This window comes from Gracilinanus agilis, chromosome 1 (assembly GCF_016433145.1).
Source record: "Gracilinanus agilis isolate LMUSP501 chromosome 1, AgileGrace, whole genome shotgun sequence".
Classification (NCBI taxonomy): domain Eukaryota; kingdom Metazoa; phylum Chordata; class Mammalia; order Didelphimorphia; family Didelphidae; genus Gracilinanus; species Gracilinanus agilis.
In genome coordinates, this window is record NC_058130.1 from 94,071,740 (window position 1) to 94,094,302 (window position 22,563).

Genomic DNA, 22,563 nt, shown 5'->3' on the forward strand with positions numbered 1-22,563 from the left:
TTGGAATCAATACTTAGCATTGGTTCCAAGGCAACCTACAGGGCACACTAGTTTAATCTACATCATTAACATTTTCTTCATCACTTTCTTAAGTCTAGACAATTAGCAAAATAATAAAGCAGGTCCTGTTTTGTAACCTTTTCTGACTTGAAGTTTAATGGTCACAGTGCAATTTGTTAGTTAGCTTTCAGAAATCAGTTTAAGCTGGCTCCAGCATATTCCTGCCTGGTACTCTCACCCAGGAGTATACTGGAGCCCCCGGAACAGTTCTCAAGCTAATTGTTACATTTTTCAATGTGATCACATCTATACCTCAGAAATTAGCAGACTACAAATTGGAGCTTGGTTTATTGTTCTGTTAATTGCCTAGACTTAAGCAAGTGATGGAGAAAATGTTAATGATGCAGATTAAACTGTTTTTTAAAACCTTACCTTCTGTCTTAGCTTCAATTCTAGCAAGGGCTAGACAATTGGTGTTAAATGTTTTGCCCAGGGCCACATAGCTAGGAAGTGTCTAAGGCCATATTTGAACCCAGGACGTCCCATCTCTAGTTCCTACTAATTAAATAATTAATTAATGTATATTATTCATATAATATATAATATACGATATGATATAATAACATATAATAAAACAGAAATTAAACTTACAACTGTGATGTGGATTTATCCCAGAAAAAAAGTGACATTTCAGTTGTTGGGATTTTAAAAATAGGCAGGAACTTGGGAGGAGATAAGAGCACATTTCTGGAATATGGAAGAGCAAAAGCAAATGTATGAAAGCAGGAAGATTTAGGATGTATTCTAGATGTCCAGTTTGCCTGGAGTATAATATAGACCCGGCAGAAAAGTATGAGGCAGGGCTAGAAGGGAAGGGTGGTACCAGATTGTGAAGGGTTTGGGACAACAGGCTAAGAATCAGAAATATGACTCAGTAGGGAGTTACTAAAGGGTTTTGAGCTGAAGAATGACAGGGCCAAATTTATGTAGAAGGAACATTAATCTGGCAGCTGTGGCAGGAAGTTTGGAGCAGAGAAGAGGAAAGAAATAATAGTAAATACCATTCATCCCAGGTCCATCCAAGTTGTAATAGCACACATGTAGGGAGGGATTGATGGTTTAGGAAGCTCCCTGTAAGGTTGTAGTAGTGTTACTATTGTTATCCTCATTTTGCAAATAAGAAAACTGAATCTGAGAGATGGTTAAGTAGTGAATTCCACTCCCAAAAGTTTGAATCTTTGGGTTCATTACTAAGTTACTATGATCATTAACTACAGGGTATTGATTTCCTAACCTATTCCATTGAACCTTTACTCCATTTCTTAACCAGTACCAAATTGTTTTGATAATTATAGTATAGTTTGAAATTTGGAACAGCTAAACCTCCTTCCTTCATTTTTTTTCATTGATTCCCTTATCACTCTTGACCTTTTCATTTGCAATCATTTTTAAGAGTGTAAAAACATCTGGAAGCGAAAAAATCTGAGAACTGTTGCTCTCATATTTACCTTAAGAACTTCTTAAAAGGTTCAAATGAGATAATTATATGCAAAACATTTTTCAGATTTTAGAGTGCTTTACAAAAGTCAATTATTATTATATTACAGTAAATCTGAGTAAGCAGAGGGAGAGGGCTTTTAGAGGTGGAGGAAGAGACAAGGAGAGAGTTCCCCAGGTCTCTGGAATTTCTACTAGGTGGGCTTATTCATAAGGCAGATCCTAACTCCCCTCCCAAAAAAAATGTCATTGTCAAAATTATCAAAACAATAGCATGGTGGGTAGCTTATCTCTAAAACATGATATTTGGGGTGGGGAATGTTTTAAAATAAATAACTCATAAATTACAAAATAATAATAAAACGAGGCCATGGGAGGTGTTGAACCCCCCACCCCCACCCCCTCCCATGATGTGATTGAGTACTGGGGTTAAAGTTAAAAGACCTGGCTTGCAATCTACATTGTGTCATTTAACAGTAGTGGGAGCCTGGCCATATCATTTCTCTCTGTGCCTTAGGGAATTTCCTAGAATTAATCTATTAGATGGTAACAAAATCACAGACCTTTCCTATTATTGTTATAACACAGCACTATATGAAAAAACCAGCTTTGGAAATCATTCCCATGATGAAGTCAATGTGATAAATCCTTTCATTTCTGAAACACTGGGGTCAGATCCTAGGTCAGATGAAGCAATGCTTAATTGCCTGAGTTTTTTCTACATGGTAGGGGAGAGAAGGGATAAATGACCCCTAGGTCAGTGAGGTGGGGGTATGATAAATTACCTGGCATGAACATTAGCCCAAAGTCTAACTCTGATTTACTCTGTGATCTTAACACTATTTATACCTTTAGAGGTGGAGGAAGGTTGGGGGAATTCAGGTCTAAAAAAACAGAATAATTCCTGCCCTCCCAACCTGGAGGCAATGTAGAGAGGGTACACCATGTACAAATGACATCATGGCTTGGGAAATCGGAAAGTGTAAGTGTTCAGGGTAAAGTTTTGGAAAACATAAGGGTTATGCTCTGACATTAGACTCAATTCAAAGGAAAAAAATCAAAAATCAAATGCAAGGTTGATGCCAATACCCACTCTCAGAAATATAGACTTGTAATAAAAATAATGAGTCCTATTTTTAATGTGCTTTACTGTTTGCAAAGCTCTTTCTTCATAGTAGTCCAAGGACACATGTGACATAAATGTTCTTGACCTATATGTACATAAACCAGATCGAATTGCTTGCCATCTCTAGGAGGGGGAAGGGAAGAGAGGGAGGGAGACAATTTGGATCTTATAATTTCAGGAAATGTGGAAAACTGTTATATGTAATTGGTAAAATAAAATATCTTTTAAAAAAATAAATATTATTCTCCCCATTTGTTTTTGCCAAGTCCTGTGATTTCATTGGTGTATGGAACTCTCAGTGAAGAAATGCCCTTTGGGACAACAAATCATGATGAAGTCAGCAACTTGGAGTCCATAGGTCTTATGTCCTGAGAAGGTAAGTCACACACCCAGGGGCATCCAGCTATCCACGTCAAATATAATTCCTACATCTCAGTTGGCTTCTTGTCCACTTTGCTGAGATATAATACTCCCACTAAAAATTTGGCACCAGGCTCTCTGGTCTTCAACACATCCCTGGGAGACACCCAACTCCTTGGCCCCCCTCAATAGGGCAAAGCACAACCCAATACACCATAGGTTAGAATCACAGAATCTCATAACTGAAAGGGAACTCAGGGGTCATCCAGCCCTCTAGTTCCCTCTCCCTGATATTTTTCCAGGAATGACTTTTATACAAGGAGTCATCTTCTTAAAAGCCCTTAAAAATAGGAACTTTTTTCAGTTGTGTCCAATTCTTTGTGACCCTGTTTTGAGGTTTTCTTGGCAAAGATACTAGAGTGGTTTGCCATTTCCTTCTCCAGCTCATTTTCTTTATGAGGAAACTGAGGCAAACAGGGTTAAGTGGCTTACCTAGGATCATAGAGCTAGGAAGTGTCTGAGGCCAAATTTGAATTGAGGTCTTCCTGATTACAGACCTGGTACTCTATCTACTGCACCCCGAAAGGAAACTTATTACCCAATAAAATAAACCCAATTCACTTTTGGACTGTTCTCATTATTAGGAAGTTTTCTCCTCTATCAGGCTGAAATCTGCCTCTCTACAACTCCCCCAACCTCATTGCTTTTACTGCTATCCACTGAGGTCAAGCAAAAAAGTTCTAATTGTCTTTCTCATGACCATTCCTTCAAGATTTGTTGAATGAATGCACAAGTCTAGTTGTCTTTTCCATGATAACTTTTCACATTTTTAACTGAATGAATACAAGATTGAATGCTGAAAAGCAAGTCTCCAAAATAAGCAGAAAGGATGATGAAAATGCTATCCACAGCCAAAGAAGGAACTAATTGGAGTTTGAGGGCAGATCAAAGCACACCATCTTCCCTTGTATTTCCTTCATGAAATGTCTATTGTTGGTGTGATACATGTCTTCTATCATGACATGAATAATATGGAAAAATGTTTTACATGAAAGCATGGGTGTAACCTCTATCAGACTATTCCCTGCCTTGGGGAGATGGGGTAGGGTAGGGAAGAAGAATGAATTCTAAAATGTCAAAAAAAACCAATTATCAGAAATTGTTGCTCCATATAACTGTTAACTTGGAAAAAACACAGAACTATTAAAGAATCAGAAAAGCCACTCATTAATTAAGGAAAGGGGTTCAGTGCTAAATTAGACCTCACACAGAGTTCCAAGGATTGAAACTCTGGTTACTCTGGCCACCGACCCCTGGGAGAGCCAACTGTGCTAGACTGACCACTCCAAGGAACATAAGAATTTTGGGAACTTATATACCTTTTGGGAAACCAAAGGACAGGGAAATATGATTGATTGACATTACCAGGGTTCCAATGAAATGGGAGTGTTCCAACTACTCAATCAAGCTTGGGAAAGGAATCATAGCTATAGGGTAGGGTGTCAGGGAGTGACCTAATTACAGTAGACACTAAAAGGATAGTCCTTGCCCAGGTATTGGTCTTCTTGGGAAGGACCTGATACAATGAGGAAAACTTCTGATATTAAAAGGCTATTTAGTATTTGCTTAGCCCCACTTAACTGAGATTATCATTTACTTTAGGGTCCATTGAGACTAGCTAAATTCCAGGGAACAGGGATGAACTTAGGGTCTCCTCTTACCAGTGTCAATTAACTTGGGGTTCATCAGATCTTACTAGGCTACAAGTTTGGGGGTTTCTAGATTCCATGTCGACATAACTGAAAAACTAAAATAAGATTGAATGATGAAATCCTCATGTTGTCACAACAGGGACCTTGACCTTAACAGAACAACTTTTAGGAATAGCTATTTGTGGGGAAAAAAAAGGGGGGGCCCAGCTAAAAACACTAGGGACATGAGTCAGAAGTACGGATCTGATCTTTTAAATGAATCAGAGAGACCAACTCTCAAATATCCATTCATTAAAGAATTGGAGGATTTAGAGCTAGAAGGGACCAAAGAATTTTGAAAACCTTTAAAGTGCCCTAAAAATATTTGTTATTATTACAGCATATAGTTTAAATAGGATATCCCAGAATTCTTAATGCACTAAGATTTTGGTGGACATCCTATTTAACATGTTAATTTTACAAAGCAACCTACCCACAGGATCTCATTTGATTCTCACAACAGTCCTATGGGAAAGTTACTAAAGGAATTACTATCTCCATTTTGCAAATGGAAGGAACAGGTTCATGGGGAGTAAGTGAATGGTCTCACAGATGATATGTGTTTCCTGACTCCAGGAACAATGCTCTTTCTACCTCTTCTGCCATATTTCCTTTCCTGAGATGGGGCCTTCTGGGATGGCCCAGTTCTAGAGCTTTATTTGTTGGATAAGGAAACTGAGTTTCAGCAAGGTGATGTGGATGAGCATTAGGTACCCAAATTGTGATTTGAACCTAGGTCTTACTCTGAATTTGATTTTCTTTCTATTACACCATTAATGATCTTCCCTGAAATTTCTTAACTTCAACATGCCTTGAGGGTAGTGACAGTAATTATTCCCTTTAAGCTCCATCACAGTAAGTTCCATCACCTTGTCCATAGGTGGCACTTAATAAATCACAGATGAGAGATTCACAGTTATTTTCTGAGGACCCTAAAAAAGTATCACATCTAATATGTTCCTAAATTGGAATCACCACTAAAATATCTCTAATATGTCATCATCTAGCCACAAACTCTAGGGAATCCCTATAGAGATAGGGAAGGATCACCACTGGGGAAATTTCCCTAAAGGGAATTTCCCTAAAGGGGAATTCTAAAAAGTACATCACAGGGGGGCAGCTGGGAAGCTCACTGGATTGAGAGCCAGGCTTAGAGACGGGAGGTCCTAGGTTCAAATCTGACCTCAGACACTTCCCACCTATGTGACCCTGGGCAAGTCACTTGACCCCCATTGCCTGCCCTTACCACTCTTCTGCCTTAGAACCAATGGACAGTATTGATTCTAAGATGGAAGGTAAGAGTTTAAAATATATATAATCTCATTGTTCTGTTCCTTTTTTAAGACAGGTTTATTTATATATTCTATATATTCTATTTCCTCTTCTGTTAATCTGGGCAGTTTATATTTTTAAAAAATATTTCATCCGTTTCATTTAGATTAAGGTCTCTTTCTTAGAGCAAAACTCAGCAAAACACCTTAGGTTGGCTCTCTGGGCAACACAGGAAAAATACCAGCCAGTTCTTTACTCCACACAATGCTGCATTGATCAATCAGTTTTAAGATTCTTCTTGTTTGCCCTTCATTTTCAAAGAGGACATCATGAGGTAATGACCTGACTTGTGCATGAATTGGATTTAAGTGAGGCAGAGTTGTACAAAGATAGCAGCTTCCCTCTCCCTTCCACAGTCATCATAGTTTAGTGGCAATACAAAAGTCAGGACAACTGGTGATGGCCCAGGACACAGTGGATGACCTTGGCCCATTGGTTATTCTCAACCTGGTTTAGCCCATCTGCAAAGATGGTTTTCCAGAGTGTGGCTCCTGAACTTTCTACAGTTTCTTACAGCCACAGTTGAGAGTTGAGTGCCAGGTGGACACCAAAAGTGGATAAGCAGCCCTAAAAAGTTCCCCAGAAGTACTATTTCTTCCCTAAATAGCCCAAGATTCTTAAAACATCTAGCAAACATCTTTTCCCTTCTGTTTCTCTTAATATAAGCAGAGATGGCAGTAGAGAGCAGCTAGTTCTGAAAGATCCCTCTCTCTGCTACAGAGAGCAATAAGTTGAATTCAGCTCCCTCCAATGAGCTGCTACCTTTCTTCAACCAATCAGCAGCTGAAACCTTCTATCATCTGACTTTCCTGCTGTACTCTTATCTCCTTCCTTCTGTATAATAACCTCAATGTCTTATTGTTATTTTATTCTTCTACTGGCATATTCCCCACTTAAGGTGACTCAAGTAAGAATCTTTCTTTTGGGTTCAAAACTAACAGTTGTTATTTAATCTTCCCATGATCTATGGTGAAGTCTTTTACCACTCTGTGAATTTTAACTTCTCAGGCTCTTTAAAAAAAAAAAAAAGCTTATGCAAATAAATTTAGGGACCATAATCCCCTGCAGCTTTTCTCTCTCCTTAAGCAAGCCCTTTCTCTATCCGATCCTCCTACCAAATTTATCTTGCCTCACATTTTTAGCTGAAAACATGATGATTAATATTTGAATATATCAGGATTTTTTGCAAACAAAAGTCATCCCCCCTTTAATCACTTGCCTATTCACCTACAAAAAGGACAAGTTGGGAGCTAAGATGGTGGAGAAGGTACACATACTTGATATCTACCAAATTACCCTCCAAACAATTATGATGTGATATCCCAAAATGAATTCTGGAGCAGCATAACCCACAAAAAGATGGAGTGAAATAATTTTTCAGACCAAAACAACTTGGAAAATTGGCAGGAAATATCTAATGCTTATAGGTTTGAGGTAGAGTATAAAGCTGCATTCCAAGGTAGCAATAGCCCTGGGGGCAGCTGAATCAGCAGTAAACTCTTCCACAGCTCTTAGCCACAGACAATAAGGTATAGCTGGACAATTGCTCAGAAAGGGATTATAGAGGTCTTTTGCTAACTCTGGGTACAAGACTCTTATCCCATTGCCCATATGCAGATCTGGGTTGTAGTCCTGGGTCATAGTCTCAGGGTGAGGAGGTGCACTAGTACATACCAGTACTTACAGCTACTGGGATCAGGGGACCCTGGTCACTGTTCCAAGGTAGAAAAGAATGGCTATGGTTGCTCCCTTCACCACAGTTACAGAGCTGAAATTTAACCTTTTTTTTAATTAAAAGAAAAGAAAAAGGTAGGAGAGTGAATAAACAACAACAACAACAAAAAGAAACTTGACATAGAAAGTTATTTTTGTGATAGGGAAGACCAAAACACAAACTTAAAAGAAAAAGACAACAAAGGCAATACTGCTGCATCCAAAACCTCCAAGAAAAATATGAATTGATCTTAAGCCCAAAAAGAATGGAGGAGCTTAAAAAGAGCTCTTAAAGTCAAATAAGAGAGGTAGCCAGCTGTGTGACCCTGGGCAAATCACTTGACCTCCATTGCCTACCCTTACCACTCTTCCACCTATAAGTCAATACACAGAAGTTAAGGGTTTAAAATAAAAAAAAAATAAGAGAGGTAGAAGAGAAATTGTGAGAAGAAATGAGAGTACTACAGGAAAATAAGGAAAAAGGAGTCAACAGCTTGGTAGAGGAGACATAAAAAATACTGAAAAAAGAACAGCTTTAAAAAAAAAAACAGAATAGGCCAATTGATAAAAGAGGCACAACAATACACTGAAGAGAAAAACTTCTTAAAAAGCTTAATTGGCTAAATGGAAAAAGATATTTAAAAATTCCCTGAGGAAAAGAACTCTTTAAGTAGTAGAACTAGACAAATGGAAAAAAGAAGTACAAAAGCTCAATCAAGAAAATAATGTATTAAAAAATAGAATTGGGCAAATGAAAGTTAATGACTCCTTGAGACATCAAGAAACAAAGAAAGTCAAAAGAATGAAAAAATAGAAGAAAATATGAAATATTTCATTGGAAAGACAACTGACTTGGAAAATAAATTCAGGAGAGATGACTTAAGAATTATTGGACTCCTTGAAAGCCATAATCAAAAAAAGAACTTAGATATCTTCTTTCAAAAATTATCAAGGAAAACTGCCCTACTATTCTAGAACAGAAGGTAAAATAGGAATGGAAAGAATCTACTAATTACTTTATGATAGAGATTCCCAAAGGATAACTCCCAGGAATGGTATAGCCAAATTCCAAAACTCCCAGGTCAAGAAGAAAATATTGCAAGGAGCCAAAAAAGAAACAATTCAAATGCCATAGTTAGAATAATATAAGATTTAGAAGCTTCTATTTTATAGGATCAGAGGGCCTGGAATAGTATATATGCCAATAAGCAAAGGAGATGGGACTTCAATCAACAATCACTTACTCAGCAAAACTGAGCATAATCCTTTTGGTTTTTTTTGTTGTTGTTGTTGTTTGTTTTGTTTTTTTTAAACCCTTGTACTTTGGTGTATTGTCTCATAGGTGGAAGATTGGTAAGGGTGGGCAATGGGGGTCAAGTGACTTGCCCAGGGTCACACAGCTGGGAAGTGGCTGAGGCCGGGTTTGAACCTAGGACCTTCTGTCTCTAGGCCTGACTCTCACTCCACTGGGCTACCCAGCTGCCCCCTGTTTTTGTTTTTTAAAACCTTAACTTCTGTGTGTTGGCTCCTAGGTAGAAGAGTGGTAAGGGTGGGCAATGAGGGTCAAGTGACTTGCCCAAGGTCACACAGCTGGGAAGTGTCTGAGGCCAGATTTGAACCTAGGACCTCCTGTCTCTAGGCCTGACTCTCAATCCACTGAGCTACCCAGCTACCCCTGAGCATAATCCTTTGGGAGAAAAGTAAGTATTCAATGAGAAAGGGGACTTTCAAACTTTCCTGATGAAAAGAACAGAGCTAAATGGAAAATTTGATTCTTAAATTTAAGACTCAAGAGAAGCAAAAAAAGGTAAATAGGAAAGAGAAATCAAAAGACACTCAATAAAGTTAAACTGTTTACATACTTAGGTGGGAAGATGATTCTTGGAACTCCTAAGAACTTTATCATTATTAGGGTGGTTAGAAATAATGTACATAGTTAAAGGGCAAGGGTATGAATTGAATAGGATGGAATGATATCTTTAAAAAAATAAAATTAAGGAGTGAAAAAGAAGAATGCATTGGGAGAAGGAGGAAAAGAGAAATAGAGTTGGGGGTAAATTATCTCACAAAAAGAGATAAGTAAAAGCTCTTATAGTGGAGGGGAAAATCAGGAAGATGAGGAGAGGAGTACTTGAATCTTACTCTCATCAGAACTGTCTCAAAGAGAGAAGAATATACATAATCAATTGAGTATAGAAGTCTATCTTACCTCATAGGAAAGTAGGAGGAGAAGGGGATAAGAAAAAAAGGTGGGGGTTGATAGAAAAGAGAGTAAATTGGGGGGATGTGGTCAGAGGTTAAACACCTTTGAGGATGGACAGAATGAAAGGAGAGAGAAAAGGATAAATGGGAGAGAAATAGAACAGAAAGTAATACATAGTAATCATAATGGTTAAAAAAATTTATAAGAAGTCTCTCTAATAAAGACCTCATTTCTCTAATGGTTAGAGAAATGAGTCAAATGTATAATACAAGTCTAAATCACTATTAATTAGAGAAATGCGAATTAAAACAACTCTAAGATACCATTCCTGCTACCACCAGTGTAATTAAGCCCAGGTTAGATTCCTTTGACTGAGGAGATACAACTGACATGAAGCAACAGGAATTACAGAAAAAGGAAGAAAAGATGAGGAGCCAGAATAGAAGTTGGAAAAGTGCTGCCCTCTGGTACTCCAGCTTGAGGGGTTTTATTAAGCAAAAACCATCACACATTGACACCAGGCAGATATCATTGACTGACAGGGGAAACAATACAGAGGATTACTTCAAAGATACATGGTCTGGTTTTAACACAGGTTGCCCAGATTCTTCTTACAGGAAGAGCTCATATTTTTATGACTATGTGACTTTTGATAAGTAAGTAGGGAAGAGGTGAAAACCAAGATTCTTGGAGACTTTGGGTCTGGGAAATCCTAGGTCAGTCAGTTGTGAATTTAGCCTTTATTGCCAATAAACAGACTTAATGAAATTTGGAGTACCCACCAATAGAAAGTCAGGACTTGTTAGCTCATGGATATTTTTGATTTTGCCACAAGAAAAATGCCTTTGTAATAATATTGTGTTTTTACTGAATCCTAGCTTTTGCCAGAAGACTCAGTGTGGCAGCCTCATTTAACTCATAGTTCTTCAGTCCTTGCACTCCCTTCACATTTCACACCTTTCAGATTGGCTATGATGACAGAAAAAGAAAATGACAGAACTTGGAGGAGATGTAGGAAAATTGAGACCTTACAGAATTGATAGAGTTTTGAACTGATTGACCCATTCTTGAGGGCAATTTGGAGCTGTGCCTAAAGGGCTATAAAATAGCACAAACCCTTTGACCCTGTAATATCCTTACTAGGTTTGTATACCAAAGAGATAAAAAACAAAAAGAGGAAGGACCTATAAGTACAAAAATATTTAAAGCAGCTCTTTTTAGGGGGGCAAAGTATTGAAAGTGAGGAGATACCTATCAGTTGGGGGATGGCTAAGTTATGTAATTATAGTGGAATACTATTGTGCTCTAAGATAAAGGAGCTCAGAAAAACCCGGAAAGACTTAGGTGAACTAAATTAGAGTAAAGTAAGCAGAATGAGGAGACACAATAACAGCAATACTGTATGAAGAACAACTGTGAATAATTTAGCTATTCTCAACAACACAATAATTCAAAAAAATCCCAAAGGACTCATGACAAAAATGCCATCTGCTTCCAGAGAAAGAATTGATGGAATCTGGATCTAGACCAAAGCAAACTTTTTTCACTTTCTTTCTAAATAATTTTTTTGGTTCAAGTTTCTTTCCACAAAAGGATCAATATGGAAAAATGTTTTCCATGATTGCACATTGTAAAATCTATATCAGGTTGCCTACCATCTTGGCAAGGGTGGGAGGAAAGAAGGGAGGGAGAGAATTCAAGACTCAAACTTTTTTAAAAAATGTTGGAAACTTTTTAGATGTAATTGGGGGAAATTAAGTTAAGTTAAAATTTTTTAAAAGGGGGACAAGTTGTTTTAATGCTTTTTCATTATCCAACAATTCGTTTTCTGCCCATTTCAACAATCAGACTTCTTATGTATGAAAGGAGCAGTACCTTACACAAAGATGAAAAAGAGCTACCATTTCTGTAATGCTTTAAGGTTTGCAAAGAGTCTCCTTCACAACTGTAGGGGAGATTAATACAAGGACTATTATTCTCATTTCACAGAGAAAGAAGCTCAGGTTGGTTAAAGAGGGAAAGTGATTTGCTCAAGTTCATAGTAGGTAAAGAGCTAGGCTTTGATGTTTCTGTGTCACTATCCTTTGACACCTCATTTCAAACAAAATACCTCAATGATATTCTAATTCTTATCCATATTTGCCTAACAGGATGTCAATGACCTATCCTACCTGGATTTGCTCTTTTGATGTTCTCTAAACCCACCTATACACATTGATTTAGTTCTCTTTGCTTTCTCCCTCTGTATTTGATTGCCCTAGTGACTTCCCCAGAGCCCAGGCATTGCATTCCTTTATATTTCATCCCTTCCACTTAACCAACATTGGTCATAGTCTTGACGTGACTTTTTGCAGGATCCTCAGGTGGGAACCAGCTCCATTCAAGTATATCTAGACATGGAGCAATAAACCTGCTAAATGTGGTAACTCCCAACAAATGTGGTGGACCTAACTATGGTGAAAAGTAGAACGGTGTAGTACAGTGATGGGCAAACTTTTTAAAGAAGGGGCCAAAGGAAAGGAAAAAAACTTTAGGCAGGCCAATATAATTTATTAAAAAATAACAATGACACATTTTACAAAATTCTTGTATTTCTTGTGATACTAAGCCCTATTAATGACTGAAAGATTATGAAGGAGAATATGATGAATGAAACTGTGACTGCATTTCTAAAAATTTCTCATAATTTGGTTCAAACTGGGATGCACTTATTCTTAGAAGAGAAGTTAAATGCTCATCTATCCATCTGTTTCTAAGGCAACTCTTTCAGAGTTTCATTGTAGAAAACGCCTGTTCACCTATATATGATGAAGCAAACACAGCAGTAACTTTCTGGGCATGAGATATCAGATTTGGGAAAGTGGATTTGTAGAACTCTAATTTTGGAACATTAAGAATCAACTGTATGAGTTGAGTGTTACGTTGTAATTCAATCAATTTAAGTTGAAAGTCCAGGTTCACTGTTTCACAGTTCACATTAAAAGACATACTGAAAATTTCAAAGTCTTTTTCAATGACACTGAAGTCTTCAAATCTTCGTTCAAATTCACCACGGAGTCTTCTCAGACTATCTTCATAACTCTTAGGCTTTTCCTTCCTCACCCAGGCTATTGAATTCAACCTCAGAGAGTGAGACAAGTCATTCATAGCAAGCTGATTCGTGAATAGAACAAGTTGTAGTTTAAAACCATTTAGATGGCCCCAGATATCATCAATAAATTGATTTTTGCCTTGCATCTTGACATTCAACTTGTTCATGTGGCAGAGAAGATCCATAAAAAATGTAAAGTCCAAAAGCCATGCAGTATCTTCCAGGATTTAATACTCTACAGACCCCTGTTTCTCAAGGAAGAATGCCACTATTTTGTCTTTCAGCTGCCAAACTCGCTTAAAGACTTGTCCTGCACTAAGCCACCTTACTTTCGAGTAGTACAATATATCAGAGTACTCAGATTGCATGGATTCTAGAAACTCCTGAAATTGTCTGTGAGCAAGCCCTCGAGATCGAATAGCATTAACCAGCTTCACAATAACATCAAGCACAGGTTTCATAGCCAAAGCAGATTTACACAGCATGTCTTGATGTAGGATGCAATGTAGAAATATAACATTGTTATCTGGATATTTTTCATTAAAGATCCCAACAAATCCAGATTTTTTTCCCTGTCGTATTTCTCACCCCATCTGTTGTTATACTACATGAGCAATTCATAGGTACTTTCAAAGTTGAAATTCCTTCCATAAATTCATGAAAAATATCCCACCCTGTTGGATATCAACAACCTCATGCTAGTTCCTCTGTAATACAGAAGTTTTCGTCAACACCTCTTATAAAAAATAGCAACTGTGCAGTATCATTTATATCAGAGCTTTCATCCATAGTAATTGAGCAGAACTTAATTTGGCCAACCTTTGATTCCAGCTGTGATAATATGTTTTTATCTATTGCTTCTATTCTAGAAGTCACTGTTTTCCAAGATAAGCTCATTGTTTCAAAATCTTTTCTTTTGTCAGGACATAACATATTGCAAACTTTGAGCATGCAGTGTTTAACAAACTCTCCATCAGAGAGAACTTTGTTACTTTTAGCAATATTGTATGCTACAACATAACTTGCATGTGTAGCTGCTTGCTGAGAACTATTTCCTTTCTTAAAAATACTTTGCTGATGATAGTTTTTTATGTAGATCTTCTTCTTTTTGTTTTCTTTCTTCTTTAGTCATGGCTCTAAACTTGACACTGTTGTGCTTAGAATTGAAGTGTCGCGAAATGTTATATTCTTTGTAGACTGCAACAGTTTTATTGCAGATGAGACAAAGTGGTTTAATCCCTAAAAACTGTGAAAAAGTACTTCTAAGCCCATTCATCTTTGAAAACATGGAACTCAGAATCAACTTTATGTTTCTTAGATAAAATCTGAGGGCTAAAATTTTTCACAATATGCAGAGTAAAACTAGCAAACCCACACTTGCTAAGACAGGTCTGAATCAAGAAACTCGTTTTGCTATCTAGCTGCAGTGGAGGGGGTAGCTACTGTGAGGAGGCTCCGTTGATCTGGGGAGGAGGCAGCAGCAGCAGCAGCCCCTAGAACCCCAGATGTCACAGTGCTCCGCAGATGGTAGGGAAAACGTGGAAAACTAGAGAGCAGGGTTCCAGTTGACCTGGACTCAGAAGTCCTAGGTTGTGAGGGAGGAAGAAAAGAGTTATTGATTTGCAGTCCCCCAAGGGGAGGAGAGTCCAATTCCCTACAGGAAATTGGGTAATTGGGAAATTGGTATTTTAAAAAAGTTAAGGAAACTGGTTTAAGTCCCCTTCCAGCTCCCACCCCACCCACCTCAGGAGCAATAGCTAAATCCCCTTTGTGATCTTGCCCCCTCCCCCTCCCAGTTGTGTAAGAGGGGAAAACTAGATATTTAAGGTATGGTTGACAGAAATCCATTAACTTGATTTCAAAATAAAATAGACCCAAGTCAGGATGACTTTATGGTGATTTATTTACAATTAGTAAAGGTTGAAGGTAGGGAAATTGAGAGAGAGAAACTCTGGCCCTGACCAGAGGCCCGGACCAGGTAAGAATTTAGAGGCCCCAGCAGAGGGGCACAGAGGTTAATTAAACAAGGCTTCTAACCACAAGGCCTTTTACAATTAGAGAGGCAAGAGAGGCCTCCTTAAGGCTGGAGCCTCCAGAAATGCCAAGGGAAGATAGAGACAGTCAGCCTAACTTACCCACATGACAATTCAAAGGGAAGCAGTCAGAGGTCGCACCAGAGATCCTTCTACACCAAGTTCAAAACACCAACCCTCTCCACAGGAAGTTACCATCATATTTAAAAGATAGCATCTTTCCTCACTTCCTGCGTCCACCTCCAATTTCAAGTGGACAGATGGCAGCCTCAACACTGTTTTGGACTGCCCAAAGGGCAGTCCCTTGTTTCTGATTTGTTACTTATTATCACGTATGGGTAACAGACCTCCCCCCTCCCCACTTAATTCTAAGTTGGGTGGGGTGACATTATTTCTGATGGCTAGAGTCTAACTATAAATGAGGATGAACTAATTCCATTTACACAGTTGCCAGTTTTACTCTTCACTACAAAGTTGCCAGCAGCCAATGCCTCTCACTCTCAACATAACATTCCAATATCTAGGATAAGTCAATAAATTTGTATGTCATCACTGATATAAGACGAAAGAGAGGAAAAAAAGAGGAAAATATTTCTTTTTCTTATAGCCTGTGTTCTTTTTTATTTGTTAGATTTGTTAGATTTGGAATAATGTCACGCGGGCCTAATAGAACATTTCAGGGGGCCACATCTGGCCCGTGGGCCGTAATTTGCCCATCACTAGTATAGTAGATAGATTATCAGTATTATGTGCCAGGCATGACTTAGCCTGGTCTAGTGGTTCAGATTTGGGATTGGAATGAAATGAAACACTTGTAGACCATCCAACAGTTGTTTTTTTTTTTTTTTTAATTTACTTAGTCAGAGCATGTACAGAATATTTGGCGATGATACAGCATTGATTCATTTGGGCAATTTCTCTCTTTTTTATGTTGGCCATGCTGTACATTGGTCAGAAACCTGAGGAGGTGTTCCCCTCTCTACATGTATTGGTTAAGATAATAGGAAACTTTGTCCAAAGCCTTAGTCTCCTGGGCCAATTAAGTCTCAAAACTGGTCTCATTACCTCTTAAATACCTCTTAAAAAAAAAAAAAAAAAAAAAAAAAAAACCTTACTTTCGATCTTAGAATCAGTACTGTGTCATTCTCTCTCAATTAGCTGGAAACACCTCCGGTTGTCCCCTCACTGTTAACCACCACTGATGAATACTCCAGTTCCACTTAACTTATCAATTAGCTTTTTAAAAGGATATATCCTTCAAAGATAAAGCAATAACAAAAATTTTCTCCCTACCCCTCAGGAACACACTTTGTGCTATACCATTTCAGGCTCTCAGACTTAATATAGTTTCTACATAGCATGAGGGCCATTAATTTCACATTCAAAGGCAGCATAATTGCTAGTGGAGTAGACTGAATAAATGACATAGGTTAGAGAATAAAGTAGAATTGAAGTAGATTAATCCATTCCTGCATTATTGAGGAAACTGACCTAATCCCTCTAGGAGGTCAAGCAACCTAGGCAAGTGGTGGGTCAGAGTCCACATTCCCCTGTGGACAACAAAGGGACATAGCTAACTTTGGATGAGTGTTTAAGTACAAACAAATAGGTCAAGATGGAATGTAAGGTAAACATATAAGCTAACTAGCGATGAGCGTTTAGGTCCATGTGAAAAGTAAGTATCCTCTGAATGATCTGAGTGTTATCTATTTATCACTACCTATGTCTGTGATGAGTGTTTTCTTGACAAATAAGAACCTGGATAGCCTTGTATCTTATAAACCTATATAAGCTGTATTGTAATGTTAGTCTGCACACCTTCCACTAGGGAAGGCTGTCCCAGCTGGTAGATTTCTTTTTCTTTTCTTTTTTTAATTAATAAATAATGGTCTCAATTATTGAATTTCTGGGTGTCTGGACTCATGTTATGAAGTATCCTACTTCACTAGATGAGTGGTTTCATCTACCACTGAGTTGGCTCCCCAAAGGTCACTCCATGGGGAATTCCAGTGCTAAGGGGGCTGAAAAACGAGTTGTGAATTTGCATTCCCAGACTCCCAAAGGCATGTTCTTCTAGACATTGAGGACTTAAAAGATCAGAGCTTTCAGATTAATCTCCACCAACAATGGAAGAATAAATCTGGAGGCCAAGGACCAAGGTACATTTCACTGGGATACATGGGAGCCTTAGAGGAGAGGGCCCAAGACCTCTATGCTAACATCATTGTCTCTCAATGGATGACATCAATAAAGGTGTCCCAAAAAAAGAGCATCTAAAAGAAAATTAATATCAGAGCCCTAGCAAGGCCTTCTTGAGTGCACTCCCAGTTTCATTTCTGCAACTGCAACCAACTGAAAGGTTGCTCCTAACTACATTGCCAACAGACTAGAATTAGTTATGGAATATCTAAACATGCTCAAGTCTCTCTTTTTGGCTTGCCCATCCTTCCAGCCTTTTTCCTAACTTTGGACTTGATGTTCAGGCTGGACTTTTAGCATGCTTCTGGAGGGAAAAATCTGAGCTAGTCCTATTGCTATTCCTTGGGGATATCGAGCATTATGCTATTCTAGGATCTCAGTGATAGGTTAGGGACTTACAAGCTTTCAGTGATCCCAGAGAGGTCTGATGTAGGACAAAGTCTGATTGCTGCCCCCTATTCTGAACTGTGTAAATTCCTAACCTGGGTTTGGGTCTATGCAAGGATATAGTTCTGCTAGATTCTGCTCCTCCCAGCCAGCTGGAAAGCTTTGTTGCTTCAAAATGGCAGATTATAGGCTCCTATTTGGTCTGGGTTTCCTGTCTTGGTTATTCCTTACAGGTGGGGCTGGATGCTGGGAATGGGATCCTGCTCTGAGTTTGGAGTCAGAGTCATACCACTACTGCTCCTGGCTTTGAACTTCATCCTCTCTGGAGCTACCCCCACATCCCCTTTGCACTCTGCTTTGAATCTGTGATCCAAATTTGGGTAGTAGGATTCCTGTCCCAATTGCAGTGCCCCATATGGGTCTGACACTTACTTTTGTCCTGGTATGCAGCCTCTCCTAGGCATTGGAGTAATCCATGCACCAGATGCTCCTGCCCAGACTCTGTTTCAGTGTCTGCTCACTCACTGTTACTTTTTTTTCTGGGTTTCTCCATCAGGATTCATTTCTGGTACGTTTTATAGATCTGTTTGGAGGAGTTGTGAATAAGAGCTCATTTGCATTACTTCTTGGCTCCTCTTCTGCAGAATTTCTCCAAAGCATTTTTCTGACAGAACCAAGTTCACTAACCTCCTCCCTGTAGGGAGACATCATCAGAGACCCTCTGAATATGTGCCCATCCCATCACAGCACTAATTCTAAAAACTTTTGTTCCTTGAAAAGGAATAGAGAAATAAACCATTAGAAGAGAATTTAAAATCCAGAAATAGAATTAAATAAATATAACCAATGAACTTGAGGCAGGGATAGGTCTCAAAGCTACTTCCTCTAGATATGGATGTTTACACTTCATTTTCATACTTGAAGAACCTATTCTTTCTCGTTATGGACATTCCATCTAGCACTGTAGATCCCCATCCAACAAACCTTTATTTATTATGTCTTCATTGCAGTGGGTGCCAGGGATTCAGCAATGAGATAATCTCTGCTCTCAAGGTGCTTATTCTGGTGGGGGATAGAATAGGTAAAGAGAAAATGTTCATTCATGATCATCAGAGGAAAGAGAGATCCCTCTTATAAGTGGCATAAAGCTGAGACCTGAGAGAAGCAGGGAAGAAGGCTTGGAGGATAACCTCATACTTGAACAAGGGAAGAAAATAGAAAGCCATATTTGCATAATAACTAGTAGACCAGTTTGGCTAATAGGAGGAGAAATATGAAATACTCCTGTCAGTGTAGGCTAGTGATAAATCATGAAGTGTCTTACATGTCGGTCTGGGGACAAAGCTCTTTTTTTATAACTAGAGGTCAGAGGGAACCATTGAAGGTTCTTGAGCAGCGGAATGACATGGTCAGACTTATGCTTTGGGAATATTATTTTGACAGCAGTGTGGAGGGAAAATGGGAGAAGGTGAAGAATGAAAGCTAAGAGACCAATTGGGAGGATGTTATGAAAATCCAGGTGAGAAATGGTGATGATCAGAACTAGGTGGTGGCTGTGTGAATACAAAGAAAGGGATGAATGAAACATAGGTTGTAGAGTAAAACTGACTAGTTAAAAATTACATATTGGACACGGAGACTAAGGGAGAGGGAAGAGTTAAAGATGACTGTAATGATTAAAAATTATAAAGGCTGATATTATGAGGGAAATTAATATTTTAATTGCCATGGCCATGTTGGTAATATATATATTATATATATATATAAATATATGTATATATATTTATACCTGACTATACTTAAAAATGTCTCCCGTCTGTATCTCTACCCACCTTCCTCCTCTGGCACGCCAGGGAGCCTGCTCAGGTAGCAAAAAGAGGCCATCTCCAGCCTGCCCTCTGAATTTAAACTGCGCTATACATTGGTTCCCGTTGTCTCACGTTTAACCGGAAACCCATTGGATCACGGGGAATGTAGTCTCAAAGTTCCCCACGTGTCCACAGGAAGTTTGTCAAACACTACATATCTTGAGGCTCAATATTTCCAAACAGTGATCCCAAGTGATTTTAACTAACACAACTCCAAGGTTGCAAACCTGCATGCCTGCAAAGTGCCCTCAACATAAATAGAAGAGTTTGAGGGAGGGATAGGTNAAAAAAAAAGAGAGAGAGAGGCTAAGGCTAGATGCATGTGTAGCTAGTACTGTCTTTGGCCTTGCTCTCCCAGAGTGAAGTTGGCTATATCTTCAACTCAGGGATCTAGGAGTACCCTTTAGGTAGTTGGGGTGTCTCTTCTCTAATGCCATCTGGCTGGAGCACTGTTTTGAGGTATGTTTTTCTCCCTACCCCCACTGTTAAGAATTAAGCTCAGTTCCACTTAACCACTTGCATTACTTTTTAGCTTTTGCCAAGGGATATTTCCATTGAAGATAAAGTAATAATGAAAGTGTAAATATTTTCCTCTTGCTCCAAACCCTAGCACCCCAGGGGATATTCTTTTCTATAATCCATTATTTGTTTGTTTGTTTTTAAACCCTTACCTTCCATCTTGGAATCAATATTGTGTATTGGTTCCAAAGCAGAAGAGTGGTAAGGGCTAATGAAAATTAAGTGACTTGCCCAGGATCACAATAGCTAGGAAGTGTCTGAGGTCAAATTTCAACCCAAGACCTCCCATCTCTGGATCTAATTCTCAATCCACAGAGCCACCTAAGTGTCCCCCTCTATAATACTTTAAACTCTCAGAGAACAGACTCAGACTTAATAAAGCTTCTCTATAGCATTGGTCCCATCAAGTTCACATTTAAATGTAGCATTGCTACTGTGTGAATACTCAAAGCAGTCATTTCCCTCCTCTCGGTCTCAGGTTTCTCTCTGAAAAATCATCCTCTGAACCCATGTAGATATATGTACATATATCTATATCTATCTATATATCTATCTATATATATATACACATACACACACACACACACACACACACATAGAGATCATGATATTTGTTTCTTTCATAGAAGTAAATGTTTGTTGAATGGAATATCACATATACTTTGCCTAATCTAACTTTTTTTTCCCTTTTGATTTTATAGCTCATAGGAAAAGCCTGCTTATCCTCCAACATGGCAGCCACCTTTCCTCCTGCCTCATCTGCATCAACTAGCCTTGAAAACACCAGCCTCTATGACTATTACTACTTTGAAAATTTCCCAGATACTGTCTGTAGGAAGGAAGCCATCCTGTCCTTTGGCCAAGTGTTCCTGCCCATCTTCTACTCCTTGGTTTTTGTCCTGGGTCTGGGAGGGAACCTTTTCTTCCTCATTGTTCTCCTCTACTCTGCCCGTAGCAGACGGGTAACTGAGATATACCTGCTCAACCTGGTTGTTTCCAATCTCCTCTTCACCATAACCTTGCCTTTCTGGGGGGTGTCTGTAGCCTGGCACTGGGGCTTTGGGGAGGTCCTCTGTAAAATCATATGTACCCTTTATACCACCAGCCTATATGGCAGTATCTTCTTTCTTGGCTGTATGAGCCTGGATAAGTATCTGGATGTTGTCCATGCCCAGACCCACCATCGTCAGTGGACATCAGCAAAGAGCCGGCTCCTTTCAGGTGGTGTGTGGACAGCGGCCCTGGTGCTTTCCATCCCTGACCTGGTCTTTGCTCGACTGCAGGAAGGCCCTAGTGGGAGGCAGAATTGCCATCTGGACTTTGGAGAAAATGGACCTGTATGGAAGTTGCTTCTTCGCTTTCAGCAGAGTACTCTGGGATTTATCCTCCCACTTTTCACCATGGTCTTCTTCTACACTCGAATAAGCTGTGTCCTCACAGTCCTGAGACCTCGGGGAAGGAGCCGAGCCCTGCGGAGAGCTGCATTACTGGTGGTGACCTTCTTTGCATTGTGGGGCCCCTACAACATTACGCTGTTCTTGCACTCACTGCAGGACTTACAGGTCCTGGATAGCTGTGAGGTCAGCAAGCGTCTAGACTATGCCCTTCAGGTGACAGAGAGCATTGCTTTCCTCCACTGCTGCCTTTCTCCTTTCCTCTATCTTTTTGTTCACCATCGGCTCAAGAAGCATCTCAAAAAGGTTCTGGAAGTCATCTTCAAGAGATGCAGGGAATCTGCTGCCCATCCCTCTCAGGCCAGTTATTCAGATAGTTATTCCACAGACCAAGAAGAAATGACAAGCACTGGCAATCTGGAACAAAGTTTACAGGATCATAGAATTTAGGGCAAGAAGAGACGTCAGAGATCATTTAATCCAACTGCCTCATTTCTCAAGAGAGAGAACTAAAACAGAGTATAAGTGACTTGCTTAAGGTAATCCAAGTAGTAACTACCAGATCTGGGTTTTGAATCCAAGTGTTACTAAATAGAGCTCCTTTACAACCAGGACAAAGGTTCTTCTATACCAACTATCATGGTGGCGTGTTGCAGCAAAAATTGTCAACACAGAATCAGGAGATCTGGATTTGAATCCCAATCCTGATGCTTATTAACTGTCTTACTATGGCTTAGAGTTTAGAACAGTGGCTCTCAAATTCTTTGGTTATAAGAACTTCCTTTTTTTCTCTCCTCTTTCCCCCCCAAGAAGGCAGGTAATATGATATGGATTGTACATATATTATCATATAATACATGTTTTCCTGTTTGTCATTTCGTGAAACAAGATATACATATTGCTCATGCTAGAGAAAAATTCATAAAAGAAATAAAAGAAGAATATGTTTCAATCTGTATCAAGACTCTGTTCCTTCTGTGACAGTGGATATCATTTTTATGTCATGAGTCCTTTGGAACTGTCCTAGATCCTTGCTTTATTAATAATAGTTGTTATTCACAGTTGATCAGCATACATTGTTATGGTTTCT

At 39.0% G+C, this 22,563-nt stretch overlaps 1 protein-coding gene across 1 annotated transcript; it reads left to right on the forward strand.

Annotated features, from left to right (window-relative positions):
* Window positions 1-2,939: 2,939 nt before the first annotated feature.
* On the forward strand, window positions 2,940-22,275 carry ACKR2 (atypical chemokine receptor 2). Its single transcript, XM_044656981.1, has 2 exons — window positions 2,940-2,999; window positions 20,781-22,275. Exon 2 carries the CDS (start codon window positions 20,811-20,813, stop codon window positions 21,921-21,923), a length of 1,113 nt encoding a protein of 370 aa, XP_044512916.1. The 5' UTR covers window positions 2,940-2,999; window positions 20,781-20,810; the 3' UTR covers window positions 21,924-22,275.
* The last annotated feature ends 288 nt before the right edge of the window (window positions 22,276-22,563 follow it).